This window comes from Emiliania huxleyi (genome assembly GCF_000372725.1).
Source record: "Emiliania huxleyi CCMP1516 unplaced genomic scaffold EMIHUscaffold_314, whole genome shotgun sequence".
Classification (NCBI taxonomy): Eukaryota; Haptophyta; order Isochrysidales; family Noelaerhabdaceae; genus Emiliania; species Emiliania huxleyi.
Genome location: NW_005199649.1, coordinates 109,702 through 127,940, shown reverse-complemented (window position 1 = coordinate 127,940; position 18,239 = coordinate 109,702). Strand labels below are relative to the sequence as shown.

At 65.8% G+C, this 18,239-nt stretch overlaps 6 protein-coding genes across 6 annotated transcripts; 4 read left to right on the top strand and 2 right to left on the bottom strand.

Moving 5' to 3' along the window:
- Window positions 1-1,064: 1,064 nt before the first annotated feature.
- EMIHUDRAFT_240729 (hypothetical protein) lies at window positions 1,065-2,053 on the top strand (the record flags this gene model as incomplete). The annotated part of the gene is made up of 3 exons (XM_005774338.1): window positions 1,065-1,787; window positions 1,887-1,970; window positions 2,042-2,053. The coding sequence occupies 3 exons, from the start codon at window positions 1,065-1,067 to the stop codon at window positions 2,051-2,053; spliced, it is 819 nt and encodes a 272-aa protein (XP_005774395.1).
- A 1,221-nt stretch (window positions 2,054-3,274) lies between these two features.
- EMIHUDRAFT_240728 (hypothetical protein) lies at window positions 3,275-4,410 on the top strand (the record flags this gene model as incomplete). The annotated part of the gene is made up of 3 exons (XM_005774337.1): window positions 3,275-3,292; window positions 3,365-4,186; window positions 4,264-4,410. The coding sequence occupies 3 exons, from the start codon at window positions 3,275-3,277 to the stop codon at window positions 4,408-4,410; spliced, it is 987 nt and encodes a 328-aa protein (XP_005774394.1).
- A 2,349-nt stretch (window positions 4,411-6,759) lies between these two features.
- On the top strand, window positions 6,760-7,407 carry EMIHUDRAFT_57558 (hypothetical protein; the record flags this gene model as incomplete). The annotated part of the gene is made up of 5 exons (XM_005774336.1): window positions 6,760-6,906; window positions 6,980-7,067; window positions 7,107-7,168; window positions 7,242-7,280; window positions 7,357-7,407. Coding segments are annotated over 5 exons (387 nt in total), but the record flags the coding sequence as incomplete, so codon positions are not given.
- Window positions 7,408-7,787: 380 nt separating this feature from the next.
- EMIHUDRAFT_444359 (hypothetical protein) lies at window positions 7,788-9,162 on the bottom strand. The gene has a single exon (XM_005774335.1). The coding sequence runs from the start codon at window positions 8,757-8,759 to the stop codon at window positions 8,031-8,033; it is 729 nt and encodes a 242-aa protein (XP_005774392.1). The 5' UTR covers window positions 8,760-9,162; the 3' UTR covers window positions 7,788-8,030.
- Window positions 9,163-10,547: 1,385 nt separating this feature from the next.
- EMIHUDRAFT_458259 (hypothetical protein) lies at window positions 10,548-13,124 on the bottom strand (the record flags this gene model as incomplete). Its single annotated transcript, XM_005774334.1, has 7 exons — window positions 10,548-11,050; window positions 11,122-11,641; window positions 11,711-11,977; window positions 12,047-12,241; window positions 12,431-12,453; window positions 12,608-12,776; window positions 12,945-13,124. Coding segments are annotated over 7 exons (1,857 nt in total), but the record flags the coding sequence as incomplete, so codon positions are not given.
- A 3,526-nt stretch (window positions 13,125-16,650) lies between these two features.
- EMIHUDRAFT_240725 (hypothetical protein) lies at window positions 16,651-17,724 on the top strand (the record flags this gene model as incomplete). Its single annotated transcript, XM_005774333.1, has 1 exon — window positions 16,651-17,724. The coding sequence occupies one exon, from the start codon at window positions 16,651-16,653 to the stop codon at window positions 17,722-17,724; it is 1,074 nt and encodes a 357-aa protein (XP_005774390.1).
- Window positions 17,725-18,239: the final 515 nt, after the last annotated feature.

Here is an 18,239-nt window from a genome sequence, read left to right as displayed (position 1 = left end):
ATGGACGAGGAGGACGGCGACCTGGACCTCGAGGAGTGGGAGGCCCTGGACGATGGGACGTTTCACCAGGTGCGGGCTGGCGCCGAACCGGATGAGCTGCTGAGAGAGTCAATACAGGGGCTTGGCCTGTGCGAGAAAGGCGCCTACTTTGGCGGCGCCGGGGGTGGCGGCGCCGGCGGCAGCGCTGGCGGCGGGGGCCGCAGTGGCAGCAGCGGCAGCGCTGGTGGCGGTCCCACGGCAGCCTGCGCCGGCGAGACGGCGATGGACGAGATTTGCGGCGAATGCGAGGCAGAGGGAGGCGCTAGGAGCACGGCGGCGGCGGTCCGTCCGACACCAGCGGCATCGAACAGCAGGCGCCGGCCCGCGGCGGCTGCCCAGTGGAGCGCCTTTAGTGTTTCGGGTGAGCCGCAGTGGGCAGGGCTGGACGAGAGTGAGCTGCGCGCCGCCAAGCGCAGGCGCGGACAGTGTGGAGCTTTCTTGAACGAGGCGATCTTGCGCGCTGGGGTGCGGTGACTGACACGTAAGACGTAGAGTATGCTGCCTGTCTTGTCCGTTCTCGACTGTTCGTCTGGTGTTTTGCTTTTATTTTCCTTTTGTGTTGTGAACCAAGAACCGCAGCGAGAGGGGAGAGGCTACCAGCCTAAACCCCCGGTTTTTGCCAATTGTGGTTCGCGAAGAGCCAGAGGCGGTTGCTTCCCCCAGGATTAGTCTTCTCTACTGAGGGGACGAACTAAGGGCGGCTGGGCGGGGCTGCGGCCGGAGCTAGCATGGCTCGTCATGACGAGGCGACGAAGACTCGGAGAGGCATCGCGGTATTTTTTTCGACGTCTGTGAAGGTAGTCTCCCCAAATCCCCAGGGCCTGCAGGGCTCGCACCTCAACCTCTCATAGACCAGCGCGCAGCGCCATAGGAGGTATTTCCTTCTCATAAGTATCAAGGTGTGTGAAGCCCGAGGCACCCAGTTTCGTCCTCGGACATCTTGGCGGCGGCCGTCGCCGATTTTGCCGGCCTCGTCCTCAAAGTCAAAGTCTCTACCCGAGCCCATCAAGCGAGGCCCACGCGCAATGCACACACAGGCTGTATCATCGCTTGAGCTGTGGGAGCGCGCGTCGTCGGTGTTCCCTTTTTGCGAGCTCAGGGCGCTCCTCATAATTGAGATCACGTTTCACCTGCTCATCGTTCTGCTGGGCTGCCTTATATACGGATTCGGATTCGCGATTTTCGTCGTCAGTTCGCTGTGGTGGTTCGTCGGCGTCGGAGTCCTCAGCATGATTGGCGCTTCGCTGTGGTGTTGCAAGTGCTGCGCTCCAACCACGACTCTCTGCGCCGCCTTCTCCTTGGTCCTGACAGCTGGCATCCTCTCGTTGGTGCTTTACGCCTACTTTTTGGTCGCGTTCGTCATCCTCGCCGCCTTTTCAGAAGGTTTCGCAGTCAGCAGCCGGTCTTTCGACGTCACTGAGGAACCGTTCCCGACGCCAATCAGCCTTCTTACAAATGGCACCGTGGAAAGGATGCTCGAAGGCTACATAATCGCATTATATCCGTCCAGCACGGCGGGAACATACTCGACCCTCCCCATCGCCGGGGGCACTGCGGGCGGTGCACTGGCACGGGAAATGACGTATGACGACTCCGAATCCGCAGAGTTGGGCAGGTTTGGGCCGCTCATGGACGTTACCTGGCTGCATGGCGTCTACATCTACGGGGGTTGCATCGTGGGCCTCCCAGTGCTCGCCATTCTGAGGATTGTCCTCTCGAGCATGGCTTTCTGTAAAAAGAACTCTGTGGTTGCGGCCACCACCATTGGCGGCGGGGATGGCGGCGGCGGCGGCACCAGCGGCGCTGTCTCCGTGAAGAGGGGCACTGTCGTCTCGGTGGTGCCGCAGCCAAGCGCCGCAAGCGCCACGAGCGTGGCAGAGGGCAGCGTCAGGGGGGCGAGCAAGGCGTCGAGCACTATCGCCGTGTCCCAGGTGTGAGGTATCATCGTTCGCCGTCTCTGGCCAAATCCGCGGGGCCGCGACAGGGGCCATGTCTGCGACAGGCCCGGCGGTGAATTGCGCGCTGGATGGGTGACTTGCGGTCATGTCTGTGCATGTGAGCTCATGTGGAGGGTATGGACATACAAAAGAAGGAAACAGCGGCGTCCCGGCCCAAGAGGGAGGGAATCCGGGAGCACGATCTAACGCGAACAAAACGCGTAACGGTAGTGGTGTTTGTCGGATTCGGGCCGAGAACCGTCAACCGTTAGCGCGGAATGGCTGGGGCGTGGGGCGGCCACCCCCTACCCCCCTACATCGACCCTACTTTGCTGGAGGAAGATGGTTGCCCAGGTTACTCAGCGGACACACGATCCCGGCGTGAACACGACGAACTATACCCTTCTCCGATGCGAATGCGGCACGCGCCACAGCGCGGCACGTGCCGCATTCTTTGTCTGAAGTTAAAACTCGAATCAGAGCGGTATCGGCGTTGTCCTGAGTTTTCTCCCCCGGACCGCCCGTCCGGCACAGCTCCGGGACGCACGCCGGCGAAGCACCATCAAGCTGCTGTACGGCCCCGGCACCGCCTCCCCTGGCTTAGCTAGACTGAGAGATATTGTGCACATGGTCAGCTTCTACAATATATACACTGACACTTTACCTCCCAGAGCTCGTCCCGGTCCGCCACGGCCATCCTCGGCCTCCGAAGGGCCCCCGGCCCGGCCGCGGCGCGGTGCGGCGGAGTCAATCAACAGGCGCCTGCGGCGCCGTGGTCAGGAGGTGTTAGTTCACAGCCTTGTTATTGACAAGAAAATACGTCCTATGGCGCTGCGCGCTGGTCTGTGAGAGGTTGAGGTGCGAGCCCTGGAGGCCCTGGGGATGGGGGGAGACTACCCGCGGGCCTAGAAGGCCCGCGCGCAGAGGGGTGGGACATTGAGATTGAATGAACATTCTGTTGAGCGTGTGGACCACTTGTCCGATGTCCAGCGTCGGCGCGTAGCTCGGGTCGTACAAGTACTCACCGGTCTCATCACTCATCAGCGGCATTGGCCATTGCCATGGTAGGCCAGGCCCACCTTATCTTGCAGCGCAGCGCGAGCCTGCATGTGCTCGCGCAACCCCACCTTGGAAGGCAACTCGCCGCGAGGCCAGCCCTCCTCTTCCCAGAATATACCTACAACAGAAAAACACACCCCTCCTCTTCACACCTTGTAGCCGGGTATTTTGTACCCGGGTATTCATTGCAGAGCACAGTAAGGCACGCCGCATTTCGGCTGTCGTCATTTCCGGCTGCCATGGGAGGCTGCTCGTCGGTCCCGCAGCCGCCGGGCGCGCCGCCCTCCGCGCCCCCTCCCGAGGTCTCGTTCGAGCCGCACGCGCCCGAGTTTGACGCGCTCGTCGAGGGCGGCGCCCGCCTGCTCGCCTCGTCGGACGAGGAGCTCTTCCACGAGGCGGGCGTGTGGATCCCGTCGACAGCGGAGTGGCTCGTCACGTCCAACCGGCTCAAGGCCGGCACGCCCGAGACGCACGTCAAGATCCTGGCGGTGCACTTCCCGTCCGGCGCCGTGCGCCGGCTCGAGGCGCTCGAGGCCCAAATCGTCATGGGCAACGGCGGCACGACGGACTTCGCCGGCGGCGCCTACCTGTGCTCGCAGGGCCTCGGCGAGCACACCGGCTCGCTGTGGCACGTGGACGCGAGCCTGTCCGTCGGCACGCGCGTCGGCCCGCCCGAGGGCCTCGTGCTCAATTCGCTCAACGACGTCGTGCTCCACCGCGCCTCCGGCCGCCTCCTCTTCACCGACCCGGCGTACGGCATCGAGGTCCAGGGCTTCCGCACGACCTTCCACGCCTCCAAGGCCGTGTGGGGCGTGCCCGCGGACCCCGAGAAGGCGGCGCACGCGGCGAGCTGGGCCATGCTCAACGAGTGCCACGACCAGCCCAACGGCGTGCTGCTGTCGCCCGACGAGCGCATCGCGTACGTCACCGACGTGTGGAGCGGCAAGTGGCACAACAACCCCGACGTCCAGCTGCGCAACGCCGCGGGCGCAGGCGGCGAGCAGAGCAGGATCCACGCCTTCGACGTCGTGCACGACGCCGCGCAGGGCACGGTCGCGCTGGCCAACGCGCGCACCTTCGTCGACCTTCGCGAGGAGCCTAAGCCTGCCGAGGGCTACCCCGACGGGATCAAGTGCGACGAGCACGGCAACGTGTACGCCGGCTGCGGGGGGGGGGCGTGCGCGTGTACGCGCCGTCGGGCCACTTCCTCGGGCGCATCGCCGTCAAGGGCGGCGTCGCGAACCTGTGCTTTGGCGGCGACGACGGGCGCACGCTGCTCATGCTCAACGAGACGAAGGCCTTCACCGTGCGGATGAAGGTCCGCGGGGCGCTCGAGGTGACGCAGAGCCTGAAAAGAGTACAGAGTAAAGAGTAAATTGCACGCAGAGCCTGTGAGCCGCCTATCGCGTCGCGGCCGTCTCACTTCTTCCACGCCTCGCTCGCCGAGGAGAGGGCATCCGCTTGATGTGGGCGCAAGTGAGCGCGGCTTCGAGCTGCCGGCGCAGCCGTGGCAGGGAGCAGAGGGCGAGAGCAGAGCCCGCGTGCGGTGGCTGTGCTTCGCTGCGCTGCTGCGCGCATCCAACCCGCTGGCGAGGGCGGCGGGAGGCGCTCAGCATAGCCTCTTCATTGACGGCGAGGGGCGGCTGTCGTCGTGCGGCCAGGGCTCCTTGGGCACGCCGAGGGCGTGGCGCGGCTCAACTACCCTCAACACGCCGATCCGGCTCCCGTCGACGCTTGGCGGCGAGCGCGCCGTGAGCGTGTCTGCTGAAGATGACCACAGCCTCGCCATGACCGCCGACGGAGCCGTCTGGAGCTGGGGCGATGGAGAAGAAGGCCGGTTGGGCCACGGCAACGAGCGGGAGGCGACCACAACCTCGCCATCTCCGCCGACGGAGCCATTTGGAGCTGGGGCGGGGGAGACCACGGCAAGTTGGGCCACGGTGACTGGCAGATCCAGTGGCAGCCGAAGAAGGTCGAGGCCTTGGCTGGGCGGCGCGTCGTCCGGCTGTGTCGGCTGGACCCCGCCACAGCCTCGCAATCACCGCTGACGGTGCCGTCTGGAGCTGGGGTGAAGGAGGCTCTGGCCATCTGGGCCACGGCAACTTGCAATGCCAGCTGCTGCCCAAGAAGGTCGAGACCTTTGCTGGCCAGCGCGTCGTCGCTACGTCGCCGGGATGCGACCACAGCCTCGCCCTCACCGCCGACGGCGCCGTCTGGAGCTGGGGCGAAGGAGGCTGGGGCGCGCTGGGCCACGGCGACCGGGAGCACCAGTGGCAGTCCGAAGAAGATCGAAGCGTTGGCTGGCCAGCGCGTTATCGCTGTGTCTGCTGGGTACAGCCACAGCCTCGCCACGACTGCTGACGGGGCCGTGTGGAGCTGGGGCGCGCGGTGGAGACGACGGCCGGTTGGGCCACGGCGACGAGCAGGGCCAGTGGCTGCCGGAGCTGGTCGCGGCCTTGGCTGGGCGGCGCGTCATCGCTGTGTCGGCTGGACCCCGCCACACCCTCGCCAACACCGCCGACGGCGCCGTCTGGAGCTGGGGCTATGGATACCACGGCCAGCTAGGCCACGGCGACCGGGAGCGCCAGTTCGAGCCCAAGAAGATCGAGGTGTGGGCGAGCCGGCCGCCCACGCCTGCTTCCTCTGACGGAGAGGACAGCAGCGACGGAGAGGACAGCGATTCGGACGAGTAGGAAGCAAGGCGGGCAGCGGGAGGGCGAGTAGCCATTGAAGCTCAAGCAGGGCCCGGGGAGTACCTAGGTAGCGTTTTGAGTGGCAGTGCCAGTGGGCGCGAGCGTTCCGTGACCGTACGGTGTGTCAGCACTGCGGGCGATGTGTGAGTATTTGGCCGTACAGGGCTACAGCGTACTAAGACGAGTTTTTTTTTCAAAAACACGTCATGTCCTTTCGCCTGCGGAAACGACCACGAATAGCACGGCAGCGCAGGGCTGCCCCGGGAGAGACGCCCTCTCTCGCTAAATAAAAAGATAATCACGACATGGATACATGTAGGAGCGGTGCCTGGCTTCCAAAGAAAGAAGAAAACAGACAACCCAAGGGAGCGCCTCCCCAAATTCTTTTGCCTAGTGTAGAAAGAAAGAAAGAAAACAGACAGGCCAAGGGAGGGAGGGAGGGATGGGAGGAAGGACGGCACGCCGCCACCACACAGGGATTTTAAGGAGAGGAGTGTGGTGCTAGCCGTCGCCCACCCTAACCCTTGGTCGTCTGCCTCTTTCTATCTCCCTTCGCAGTCCCTCGCCGATTCTCGCTGCAACCTTCATGCCACCTCGCGGTCGTCCCACTCTCGTCGTCGTTCGTTCGTTCTCCCTCCTGTCGTTTCCTCCTCTGTCGCGTCGCTCCCCGTGGCGAATTGTAAAATTCTTTTGTCGACCACACAACGCGACACTCGGGCTGGCGAGTAGAGGCCACCCAGGGTACCCTCTCCGAGGACTCGCCGGGCTCTGTGCTCCAAGACAGTGTGTGCCTCGCCAGACACTCGGGATCACTCGGCTCGCTGTCCACCGAGGCTGCTGTCGCCGCCTGCTCGGTGGACATGTGCGAATACGAGCAGGACGGAGAGGTCGCACAGCGAATCGCGGCTGTCATCCCGTACTATCCGTACAAGGGCATCCCGCGCTTCTGTGCGCCGCACCTCACCTGGCGCTTTGACGCCTGGCCCTGATCGCGCAACTGCTCGCTTTGACGCCTGGCCCTGACCGCAGACGATATCAACGGCTTTTGCGCGCGGCCCGACATTTTCCAGGAGGTGGTCGATGTCTTTGCCGCGCGCTACCGCGGCAAGATCGACTCGATTGGCGGCTTCGACGCCCGCGGTTTTGTCCTCGGCCCGCCCATAGCCCTGGCCTTAAAGGTGGGCGTTGGCGGTCCCGCGATGCGTCCCGCCGTCAGAGGCTGAGCGGCATGTGCTACGCGCTGCGTTCCAGGTGCCCTTTTTCATGCTGCGCAAGCCGGGCAAGATGCCCAACGCCATCGGCTCGGGTGGGTATGCTGTGGAGTATGGCAAGCGGGATGGTATGTGCATTCCGCGCGGCCACCCGCTGGACAAGACAGACCCGAAGAACAAGTCGACCGTCGTCAAGCCGGGCGACCGGGTGCTGCTGGTGGATGACCTGGTACGAGCAAGCGCCTCGACCGTGCCTGTCGCTCGCCACGCCTCCCAACCTCCGCAACCTCTCGCGGTGCCAGGTTGCGACGGGTGGGACGCTCTCCTCGGGCGTGGAGCTGGTCCGCCGCGCCGCGGAGCCCGGGAGGCGCCGGAAGGCCGCACGTCGAAATGCCGCGACTGGCCCTTCCGCCGCAGGTGCGCGCGATGGGCGCCACCGTCGTCGAGTGCGCGTGCGTGGTCGAGCTCAAGATGTTCATCGACCCGCCTGCCGACTCGGGGCTGCCCTCGCGCAAGAAGAGTTGGGAGGAGAAGGGCATAGCGGACGTGCCGGTGTGGGGCCTCGTGTCAGAGGACATTCTCACGCTCGAGGGCGAGCTGCCGCCGGGCTACGTTGACGACGGCGAGGAGCACTAAAAACGACGGTGTCAATGCTGAATGCTCAATCGCGGCCCCGCCTGCATTCATAACGTCGTGGGGGGTCGTACCCCCCCACTCATTAGCATGCGTTCGGTGCACAATATTCGCTGTATGTCGGCGACCCAAAGCTCGGCGGCCGTCGCTCGCGCCGGCCGACTCCCTGGGCGCTGGGGACCGGGGGCCCATCTCACATCCGGATCCGCCATCTCGCGGGCGAATAGACTTTTAATTGAATAGAGGGGCCATGAGAGGGGCGGTCTCTCTCGACTTCAGAGAAAAGAGGCAGGAGCGAGAGAGAATATTCCACAACAAGAGGGGGTTCTCCTCACCAACCCTCTCCTTTCAAAAGGGGTGACCTCTTGTGCCGCTCGACTCGAGCCACCTCGAGCGAGGGACCGAGGGTGGGCCACGCACGGGCAAGGTGCCCAGCGCAGCACCCCGGCTCTCACACATCACAACAGGACGCGCTGCCGCATCCCCGCGAGGTCGTCCGTTGAGGTGGTGGAGGGGGCCCGAGATGGCCCGCTTTGGGGGCTGCCGCCAAAAGAGAGGCCCTGCCTCAGCCGCGACAGCCCGCCCGTCGCTGGCAGCTCGCGCAAGTCCGCCACCTGCGAGGAGGAGTGCTCCCCCAGCGCGCCGCCCTCGCCGTCCTCCGGGTCGCTCGACTCCAGCCCCTCCTGGCCGTCCACCGGGAACAAGAAGGTCTCCTCGTGCAGCAGCCGCTGGTGCGCGTACATCACGAACCAGCCCGCGGCGGTGGAGACGATCGACGCGACGACGACGAGGCCGATGCCAATCTCGAAGGCGGCGCCGAGCGAGATGGTGGTGTGCACGTGCGTGCGGGAGGTCTCGGGCACAAACTCGGAGAAGTAGCGGTCGATGAGCGAGGAGAGGAGCCAGACCTGCGACTCGAACTGGAACTCGATGGCGGCGCCGAGCTGGAAGATGGTGGCGCCAATCACGACGACGAGCACGTCCATGCCGGTGTAGCAGTACGCGACTTGGGCGAGCAGCCCGAAGTTGTGGCTCGTGTGCGGGTCCATCGGCACGAGCCAGATGATGAGGCAGAGGCTGAGCCAGACCACGGGCATCACGCCGCACAGGATGAGGAAGAGGTAGCGGTGCGCCTGCAGCACGGCGCCGCCGATCGCCGGCGCCGACTCGCCGAGCACGTCGCCCATCGAGAAGAAGGAGAAGGACTGGTGGGAGCTCTGCCCGGGCTGCGAGTCGATGATGTTGCCGACGAGCCCCTCGACCGAGATGGTGAAGGAGGTGGTGAAGAAGGCGACCAGCGTGAGGCCGATCGAGCCGAGCAGCCACCACTTGACCAGCTGCAGGTGCCGCGTCTTGAGCTTCAGCCGGTGCACGCGCAGCCCGCCCGCCGGCTCGTCGCCGCCAGCCTCGGCCACCAGCGTCCGTTGCACCGCCTCCGCCTGCCGCGCCGCGGGCGCCAGCGAGAGCCGCGCGAGCGATTGGCGCGGCGAGCCGCGCACATGGCCCTCGACGGTCCGCGAGCGCCGGAGCGAGGTCGGCGCGGGCTCCGTGCGAATCCGGCCGAGCGCGACCTCCTTCTCCGCCTCGTCGGGCTGGGGGGGCCGCCGGCCGAAGGGCGAGAAGGAGCGCAGCTGCGCGAGCAGCGGCGGGGACGCCTCCTCCGCCGGCGGCGCCGCGGACCTCGCCGACGCTTGCGCCGACGTCTGGCGCGCGAGGGTGGTTCGCTCGATCTTGGAGGTGAGCTGCGCGGTGTACTTGCGGTGCGACTCGAGGACAGAGACCTGGTGCCAGTGGTTGACAATGTTGGTCGCGATGAGCGAGAGCATCAGCGCGACGATGAAGAGCGAGACGAGCTCGAGCGGCGCCACCTCGGTCGCGAAGCCGACGAGCGGCGTCGGCGAGCCGCACAGGCCCGGCGGCAGCTCTTGGGCCGTCGGGACGTCGAAGTTGAGGTGGAAGCCCGCCATGAGCAGCTGGAGCAGCAGCACGTCGAAGAAGGACCACTTGCCAAAGGCGTCGAAGAAGAAGAGGAAGGCGCCGCGCCGGTCCGCGTGCAGCACGCGCGGCGGCGCCCAGAGGGCGAAGAGCGTGAGCGTCATCTTGACGTACGGCCAGGTGCCCGACATGCCGCCCACGAGGATCGCCAGCGGCGGCGAGCCCGACGACCAGATCTCGAGCACCGTGTCGGCCACGGTGATGTTGAAGCCGTTGATGACGGGCAGCGGGTCGCCGGCGACGGAGACGTGGATGAAGAGGTTGCCCAGCGCGCCGTTGCACTGCGAGTAGACAAACATGGCCATGATGGCGACGCAGACCGCCGACATGAGCAGCGACTGCCACAGCGGCTGCTCGCGCGCGAGCGAGAGGCCCGTGGAGACGTCGTCGTTGGCCGCGGCGCGCTCCCCCGGCCGGCACGCGCAGTGGTACCCGATGATGCTTCCCGAGATGAGCACCGCCGTGCCGTAGATGCCGAGCAGGATGCAAACCTTGACGAAAGTGTGGTCCTCCGGCGCCTCGGCCTCGCGCGGCGGGAGCGTGCCGGCGCACGCCTGGTGCGCCTTGACGAGGGTCCTGTTGACGAGGTCGTTGCCCAGGTCGAGCCCGTCGGGGAGCAGGGTCGACACCAGCCAGTACACCCACCCCGTCGGCACGGTTGCCGGGAGCGGCTGCCCCCGCGCGTGCACCTCGAGCTCGAGAAGCGCGTCGGACCAGTCGGCAATCTCGAGCCGCGTCGACGGCAGGAGCCGCGCGGCCGAGAGGGGGAGCGCGGCGCACGCGAGCGACGCGTTGGCAGCCTCGGGGCGCGGGAAGGGCTGCAGCAGCTCGACGTCGAGGTCGAGCTGCAGCCGCACCGCCGCGAGCGAGAGGGTGACGTTGTACTCGTGCCACTCGCACCCTTTGCCGCCGAAGCGGTCGCCGTTCGAGAAGCAGCCGAGCTGCACGCGCGCCACAAAGGAGATGCGCAGAGGCTTCTCGGCCGAGCCGAGCCCGATTGTGCTGCGCAGCGTGGTTGGCTCGGCGCAGTCAGCCGCGAGCAGCTTCAGCTCGGAGAGCTGGTCCAGGTTCTCCAGCCGCGGCTCCGACACCTCGATTGTGACGGGCCCGAGCCACGCGCCGTCGAGCGGGACGGAGACGGCGCCGTGCACCGACACGTCGCCCAGCCCGAGCGCCTCGAAGAGCGTGTTGACGAGCCGCGCCGTCAGCTCCGACTCTGCGAGCTGCACGAGCGGCGCGCGGCACCACTCGACGGGCGCGGGTGGCGGCGGCGGCGTCGGGGGTGGCTCGCAATCCCCGGTGAGCCAGTCGAACGCGGACGGCAGCAGCCCGTTCACCATGTTGAGCAGCGGACCGCTCGTGAGGGCGGCGATGGCGTCGGGCGAGACGTAGTTTGCGTCGAGAAAGTCGATCGCGTCCGAGACGAGGCCGTACAGGCGCGCCTCGATCTCCGGCCGGTAGATCTCGTAGAGCGGGTCCTCTCCTGCGGCGGGGGGCGGGCCGGGGTGGGGCCCTCGCGCGCGCGGGGTCGCAGAGGGCGCTCGCCCCGCTCACCGAGTCGGATCACGTCGGGCGAGAGGCTCAGCAGGAGCTGCCGCAGCGAGGCGACGCGCAGCGGGCGGAGCAGGCAGGCGGGCGTGAGGTAGAGCCAGGGCGTGGCGAAGAGCTCGTCGGTCGAGAGGGGCGCGAAAGCGATGGCCGAGGCGGAGAGGTTGGAGAGGGAGAGGGAGAGCTTGAGCTGCTGCGCGAGCGGCGCGCTCTTCGCGTGGTAGAGCAGCGAGTCGGGGCCGGCCTCTGGCAGGGCGATGGAGAGGTTGAAGCGGAGCTCGACGGTGAGCTCGCGAAAGCCGAGCCCAAACTCGAGCGAGTACGGCTCGGTGCTGCGGCCGCGCGGCTTGGCGAGCGCGAGCTGGTTCAGGGTGTGGAGCCCGCCCAGCTCGAGGTAGGCGGGGGCGAGCCGGAGCGACGCGCCGACGACCGGGTCCGTGAGGGTCGGGATGCGCTGCGCGAGGTCGATCTCCCAGAGGGGGAGGCGCAGCTGGCCCTTGCCGTGCTCACCGAGGAGGTGGCCCGCCTACAGCCCAGAGCTCGCGCCTCAGGGCGGGAAGGCCCTGGCCCTCGCAGGCGCGGCGCCCGCCGTCACGGCCGCGGCCTCTTGCAGCGAGAAGCCGCCCAGGCCGCGCTCCGAGTTGAGAGTCACGAGCAGGCCGCCGGCGACGTCGCGCCAGACGAGCGTGTCGCCGCGCGGGTAGGGCGAGGGCGGCTCGGGGAGGGGCGGCGAGAGGATGAAGTCGCTGCCGTCGCCACCGAGTTGCTTCGGCCCCATTTGCTGGCGGACCCACTCGCAAAAGAGCTCGCTCTCGCTGACGGCCGACTCGGCGACGGCGGTCGAGACTTGCTCGAGGAGGACCTGTTGTCAAGAGGGTGCGGCTGTCGAGAGGGCGCGGGCTCGCCGTGGCCGGCGCGGGCGGGCAGACACGTCGTGCAGCAGCGAGAGGATGAGTGCGATGAAGGGCTGCAGGTCCGTCTCGAGCGAGAAGCCGAGGCTCGTCTCGCGCCACACCGAGAGAGAGAGCCCGTGCGGCGGCAGCTCGAGACCGAAGTGCGGCACGCGCAGCGGCGGAGGGTACGCGGCCGTACCGTCGACGACGAGGCGGACCGACAGCGCGGCACCCTGCGGCGCACCGCCAAGCCGGCGACGGTGAGAGGACTAAGCCACGCCCTTTGGGGGAGGGCGAGCGGAGGGCGGCGGCCGCGCGCCTCAGCCTTGAGGTGCGCGCCGATCACGGGTGCGAGCGCGAGGTGGTGCACCTGGGGAGGGGGAGGGGGCCTGCGTCGCGGCGGGGGCGCGAGGATAGAGCACGGGGCACGTCGCGAGGCCGGAGCCTTGTCAAAGTCGGCGCGCGTCACGGTGAAGGAGGGAGCGCCTCCCGGCAGCGGCGCCGAGGGTTGTGAGCGGCACGTGCTGACCAGCCCGCCCAGTACCGCGCAGTCCGAGGACGACACCTACGTTGGAAGGGTCGGCGCGTCGGGCCGCTACCGCGCGAGGCGGATGCCGCGCCGAGGGGCGGCGCCTCAAAGCTGTCCAGATGCACGCGAAAGCCGATCCCATCGAGCGCGGCGGCGAACCCAGGGGGAAGCGAAGCGTTGCCGGTGCGGTGGTGGGCGGAGTGCACGTCCTGCACGCTGAGGCCAGACACCATCAGGCCCTCTATCCGCAGAGAGAGCACGGTCGACGGGTCGTCAGCGGGAGAGATGCGAAGGCCGATGTGAGGAAGCTGCCCGACCACGCCACACAGCCAGCGTGGCAGGCCTGGCTCGAGCAGCGAACAGGCCGGAGGGTCCTCGAAGCCACCATTTTGATACTACTTTAGTACATCCTCCGAATCGGTGGAGCCTCCTTCGTCTCGCGATGAGGGATTCCACGCGGCGCCAAAGTCTGGGAAATTGGTTTGACCGAAGAGGCCTCCGCCACGCGGTGTCGCCAACGAAAATGGGCGCAGCGAGAGCCCGTCGAGCCCGTTCTGTCCGAGCGCGGCGAGGAAGCACAACACCATTGTTCTTGGCTAGGATCCTTTCCCGGGGGCTAGTGAACCAGCGCGAGTGACTTGCCAGAGGAGAAGAAACGCAGGCTTCGCGCGAGAGGCGGTTTCACAGCCGTCCTAAGAACGACGAGAAGGGGGCGACCGCGAGGTGGCATGAAGGTCGCAGCGAGAATCTGCGAGAGACTGCGAAGAGAGATAGGAAGAGGCGGACGCCCAAGGGTGGGCGAGGGCTAGCGCATCACACCCCTCTCCTTAAAATCCCTGTGTGGTGGCGGCGTGCCGTCCTCCCATCCCTCCCTTGGGTTGTCCGTTTTCTTTCTTTCTTTCTTTCACAGCCGTCCTCCCATCCCTCCCTTGGGTTGTCTGTTTTCTTTCTTTCTTTCTTTTCGGTTACTGGACCGTCACGTGTTCAACGACGTTGAACAGTGTTCAACCACGGCGCTGTTCACAGCGCGCGCGGACGGCCGTTCTGCGAGTCCAGCTCCGCTGGACTTTTGTAAAGCATGCTTGTGGCAAGTTATAGACGCTAGTATTGACCTCAGGGACCCAAACCCGAATTAATAATTAAGGCTCAAAGTATGGTTGAACAACCGTTGAACAAACACGTTGAACAACGATATCCGACTAGTGCGACCGCTAGACGGCGGTCTCCGCCGGCCCCAAGGCTGCCCAGCCCCAGTACCACACCGGCCACGTGCACCGTAGCTCTGGAGTTGGTCAGTGAGGCCCTAGACGGGCTACAGAACCATGCGCGCGCCGGCCGGATAGGCTGCGCGCAGGGGCCACGCCGCCTCGATTTCGCATCTCCGCTCCGCGGCCGACTGAGGGGCCAGCTCGCCCGGCGACAAGCCCAGCCATCGCCCAGCGCCCCGTATCGACGGAGGGCACGCAAAAAACCCGCACCTACGACTCAGGGTGAGCCCGTGAGGGCGTCGGTGTCGGCCGCGGGCGGGCTGCGAGGAGGGCGCAGGTGGGAGCATGGGAGATGCACCACCGCTCGACGAAGACGCGCCCGACGAAGCCCTGCTTGCGGAGGATGGTCGATCCCCACCTACTAGCGTCGGGCATGTGCGAAAAAGAGCGCAAATCGGAGCTCAACTCGCGCGCGGCTGGGAAAGGGGTGGGCACCCCTCCGAAGGCGCCTCGCGAGGAGCTGCTGCTGCCTCCAAACGCGCTCGGGCAGCACGTCGGCGCGGCCTGCGGGGTGGGTTGAGGTGAAACTAGGCTTGCTGGCACGCGCATCCCGCACCACCCCCACGCCCGCGCGCACCATGCCGCCATCCCACCTCACAGCCAAGCGCCATCGCCGTCGGACGCGGCGACGCCGAGCGGTGGCCTCGCAGACGACGAGCGCGATGAGGCCGCCGCGCCGCCGGGGTGGCCGGCGCGTGCCAGCCGCTGGCCCGTCCAGCGTGGCGGGACCGGCTCGCCCATCCTGGCCGGCGCGCTTGCCGACGCGAGAAGATCGCGCGAGAGGGCAAAATGTGGCAAAATCGCCCTGTTTGCCAATCCTTCACGGCGACTTCACGTCGGAACGAGTCGGATCGACGACTCCCCGCCTGCACCAGCGTGTGCGCCTTGCAATTCTATACAGAATCGACACGTGGTACGTCTTCTGAATCGCTCGTGGAGAGGAGTTACGGCCATTCCTAAGTAGTGTTCAACGACGTTGAACAATGTTCAACGTCGTTGAACACGGTCCAGTAACCGTTTTCACAGTCGAAGGGTCGGAACCCCCGAACAAGCTACCACGCGCCTTCTCGGACAGGTCGGGCTGTCGGGCACTGTCAGGCACTGTCAGGTGCCTCTGTCAGACCAGCTGTCAGGTGCTGTCAGTGCTGTCAGGTGCTGTCGGGTGCGTGCCTGACAGGCGAGGTGATCTGTAGCTGTCGGGTGCTGTCGGAGCTGTCGGGTGTTGCTGTCAGACGCTGTCGGAGCTGTCAGAGCTGTCAGGCTGCTGCTGCTGTTAGACGTTGGGCTGTTGCTGTCAGGTGCTGTCAGGTGGTGCTGTCGGGGTGCTGTCAGGCTCTGACACACACCAGCCACACTTATGACACTATCAAGAGGGCGCTGACTATCAAGGGGGTGCTGACGCCGATGACGCCGGCGGCTACGCAGCTCCCCCCCCTCCTACACGGCGTGATCACGCCGGCGGCGGCGGCCGCCTGGGGAGCGCAGATGGCGGCGCAGAGGCACAGGCGGCGGCGGCGGCACAGACGGCGGCGGCCACCCCCACCCAGACGCCGTAGGCATGTGACTGTAGGGCCCCAGAAGGCTAGCTGGTAGCTTCATTTGTAGTAGCACAGCCGCCGGTGCTAGAGAGGGGTCCGCAGAGGTGGGGCGGGAGGGTTGAAAGAGAGACCATGACCATCCCATGACTACATGGACATGGACCACACTCACATGTCTTTGCATGTAATTTTGTTATACCCTCATGGGGCACAAGAAAGAGGCTCTACGGGGTCTGTGTACGGTCTGTGCTGCTGTCAGACTGTCAGCGCTGCTGTCAGGCCACTGTGTGCTGTCGGGCTGTCAGGCAGCTGTCAGGCTGTCACGTTAGGGCCTGACAGCGACGGGTCACCTCGCCTGTCAGGCTCTGCTGTCAGGCTGTCAGATACGTGCTGTCAGACTGTCAGAGAAAGTGCTGTCAGCGCTGTCAGGCTGTCGGGCACTGTCAGGCGCTGTCCGGGGTTTGCTGTCAGGCTGTCAGACCAGGGCTCAGACAAAGGCCCTCTCAATACGAAGAGAAAAGTTGGATCAGGCCTGTCAGACGCCTTGATGCTCTTTTTGAAGAAAACACCGGAAGACAGCACTTTGCGCTGGGGATTGGCGCTATGCCGAGGGAAGCTGCGCGGCCTGATCCACTAGAGTGGATAGGGCGGCACGCTGGAGGCGCTCCACCAGTGCACTGTCGACCGTGGAGCGACTTCGATGTGCAACTGCGCGGAACCCGTAACGACCAGATGCCGGTGGGCGGGCGCACGCAGATCGCGATTGACCTCGCTGATCTGGATGCATGCGCGCCGCTTGAGACATGGGCTAGCTCCCGGGAAACCGGGCCCACACAAGTAGGAAGTGGTTACTGAACGTGTGGGAGCAGTGTGCACAGTCCAGGGGTCCACCGTGTACACGGTGGACCCTTGTACGTGCCTGTCGGTGCTACTAGAATGTGGCACGGGCCTGTGAGATGTGCATGCACCCTCCGCTCCGGGGTGTGTGCACGCTGGACTCTGGGACCGGAGTCGGGCGGGCTGCCGTCCTCCCAGCCCTCCCTTGGGTTCTCCGTTTTCTTTCTTTCTTTTTCGGGCGGGTCAGACCTCATCGCAAACCCTGTCAGCAGTCCTCCTCCGGGAATGTATGTACTGAGTAAGAGCCACATACACTGAGAGAGAAAATGCTATGAGAGACGCGATCAAACCGATACCGGCATCTGTGTGACCTCGGCCCTTGCCGCCAAGAAAAATTACAGCTAACGGCGGGCGCTCACTGTAGTGCGGCGCACCCCCGCTGCACCGAGCCCGCTGGATCTCTTGCACAGATGTACCGGCGCTGGGCGGCGATTTTGTTCTTGCTGATCGAGTCGGGCCGCGCCTTCTCCTCGCCGCTCCAGAAAAGGCCGGTGCTCCTCTCGCGGGGGCGCTCGTGCGCGGAAGCTGGCCTGGCGTCGATCCCAAAGGGCGACGCTTCCTGTCGCACCGCCGCAGAGCTCCTGGCCAACTCGACTGGCACCAGTCTGACGTGGCGAAAGCAGCCTGGTGACGAGCCCCGCCCGCGCGAGTGTTCGATTCAGAACGCCGCTAGGTATGTGAGGCTGCACAGTGGCAGCGAACTAGCCGCTGTCTTCTCCGGGGACGTGCATTCGAAGCAAAAGTGCTCAGACAGGTTCAAGTGCGTCTGCCTGCGGCGGGGGAAGAGCGCCGAAACCTGCCTGGTGAAACCTTTGCCGTGGCCGCTCAATCTGACAACGGTCATGAACCACCTCCCAAGGACTCAGGCCAAGACGATCGTTGACGCCAGGAGCGGGCTCACTTGCAAAGACTTCCCCGTGCCCCAGATCCTAGAGGGCGAGCTGACTGGCCGGGCCCTCTCTCGTGGGCTGGACATCCTGACAGACGCCATGTCCCTTGACGAAGCCACTAAAGATGCCACTTTCGTGCTGTTCCTTGCCCGCCCAAGGTCTGGACACACTCTTATCGGCTCGCTCATTGACGCGCACCCAAATGCGCTCGTGGCAAACGAGCGAGACATCTTCGAATTCTTCCGCGTACTTCGCAAGAAGGCGGCATCGGAGCCATCGACCCCGAAGAGGCGTGCAGATTGGATGCGAAAGCAGCTCTTCATGCGGCTAGTCGACAACTCGGTATCATGCGGCATACTCGGGCGTTATCAGACCGGCCACCTGTATTCAGTGCCAGGCGCATGGTCAGGTCAGTGGCGGTGTCGCATCGACGTGATCGGAGACAAGAAGGGTGCACATCTGGTGAACTTTTTCGCGTCCAGAGATTCTGACCTCAGGGAGTTTGAGGAGTTTGTGGACGCGCTCCAGGTGAAGGCGCTCAAAGTCGTTACTGTTCTGATCGCAGCACTTCGTGTTGGCCAGTCGAGAAATTGAGAGTGTGACTAGGAGGGTGGGACGCTGGGGATTCTCAAAGGTATACCCTTGGAATGGCCGGATCCAGCCTTAAAAGTACGAGATCGCGCGCGCTTCGCGCGCTGCACCGCCTATTCTCCGCGGCTGTGTGACGACGCGCGCCGTGTGCCAGCAGAGTTGGGCGCGCGCGGCGCGACGGCGCCCGCGAGGGAAGGCGCGGGTGCAGCGGCCGCCGGCGGCCGTACCGCCTGCCAGCCGGCGCAGCAGCGGCCAGCGCAGCGGCCGCCGGCGCAGCAGCCAGATCAGCCGGTGCGCGCCTTGCGAGGCGAGTACTGCCGCCCGGCAGCCTTGAGGCGGCCGGGCGGCAGTACTCGTTCGAATTTTGCGAGCCGTGCGCGCGCCGAGGCGCCCGCGGCGCGCGCCCGCCCGGCTGCCAGTAGGAGGCGGCGCAATATGGCCTATAGTACAGCCCTTGAGGAGGAGGAAGAGGCTGGCTGGCAGTGCTGTATGCCGCCGAGGGGCAGTTTTGGGGTGCT

Coding starts and splice junctions, on each gene's coding strand:
- EMIHUDRAFT_444359 (XM_005774335.1), bottom strand. CDS start 8,759: ATGGGCGACGTGCTCGGCGAGTCGGCGCCGGCGATCGGCGGCGCCGTG.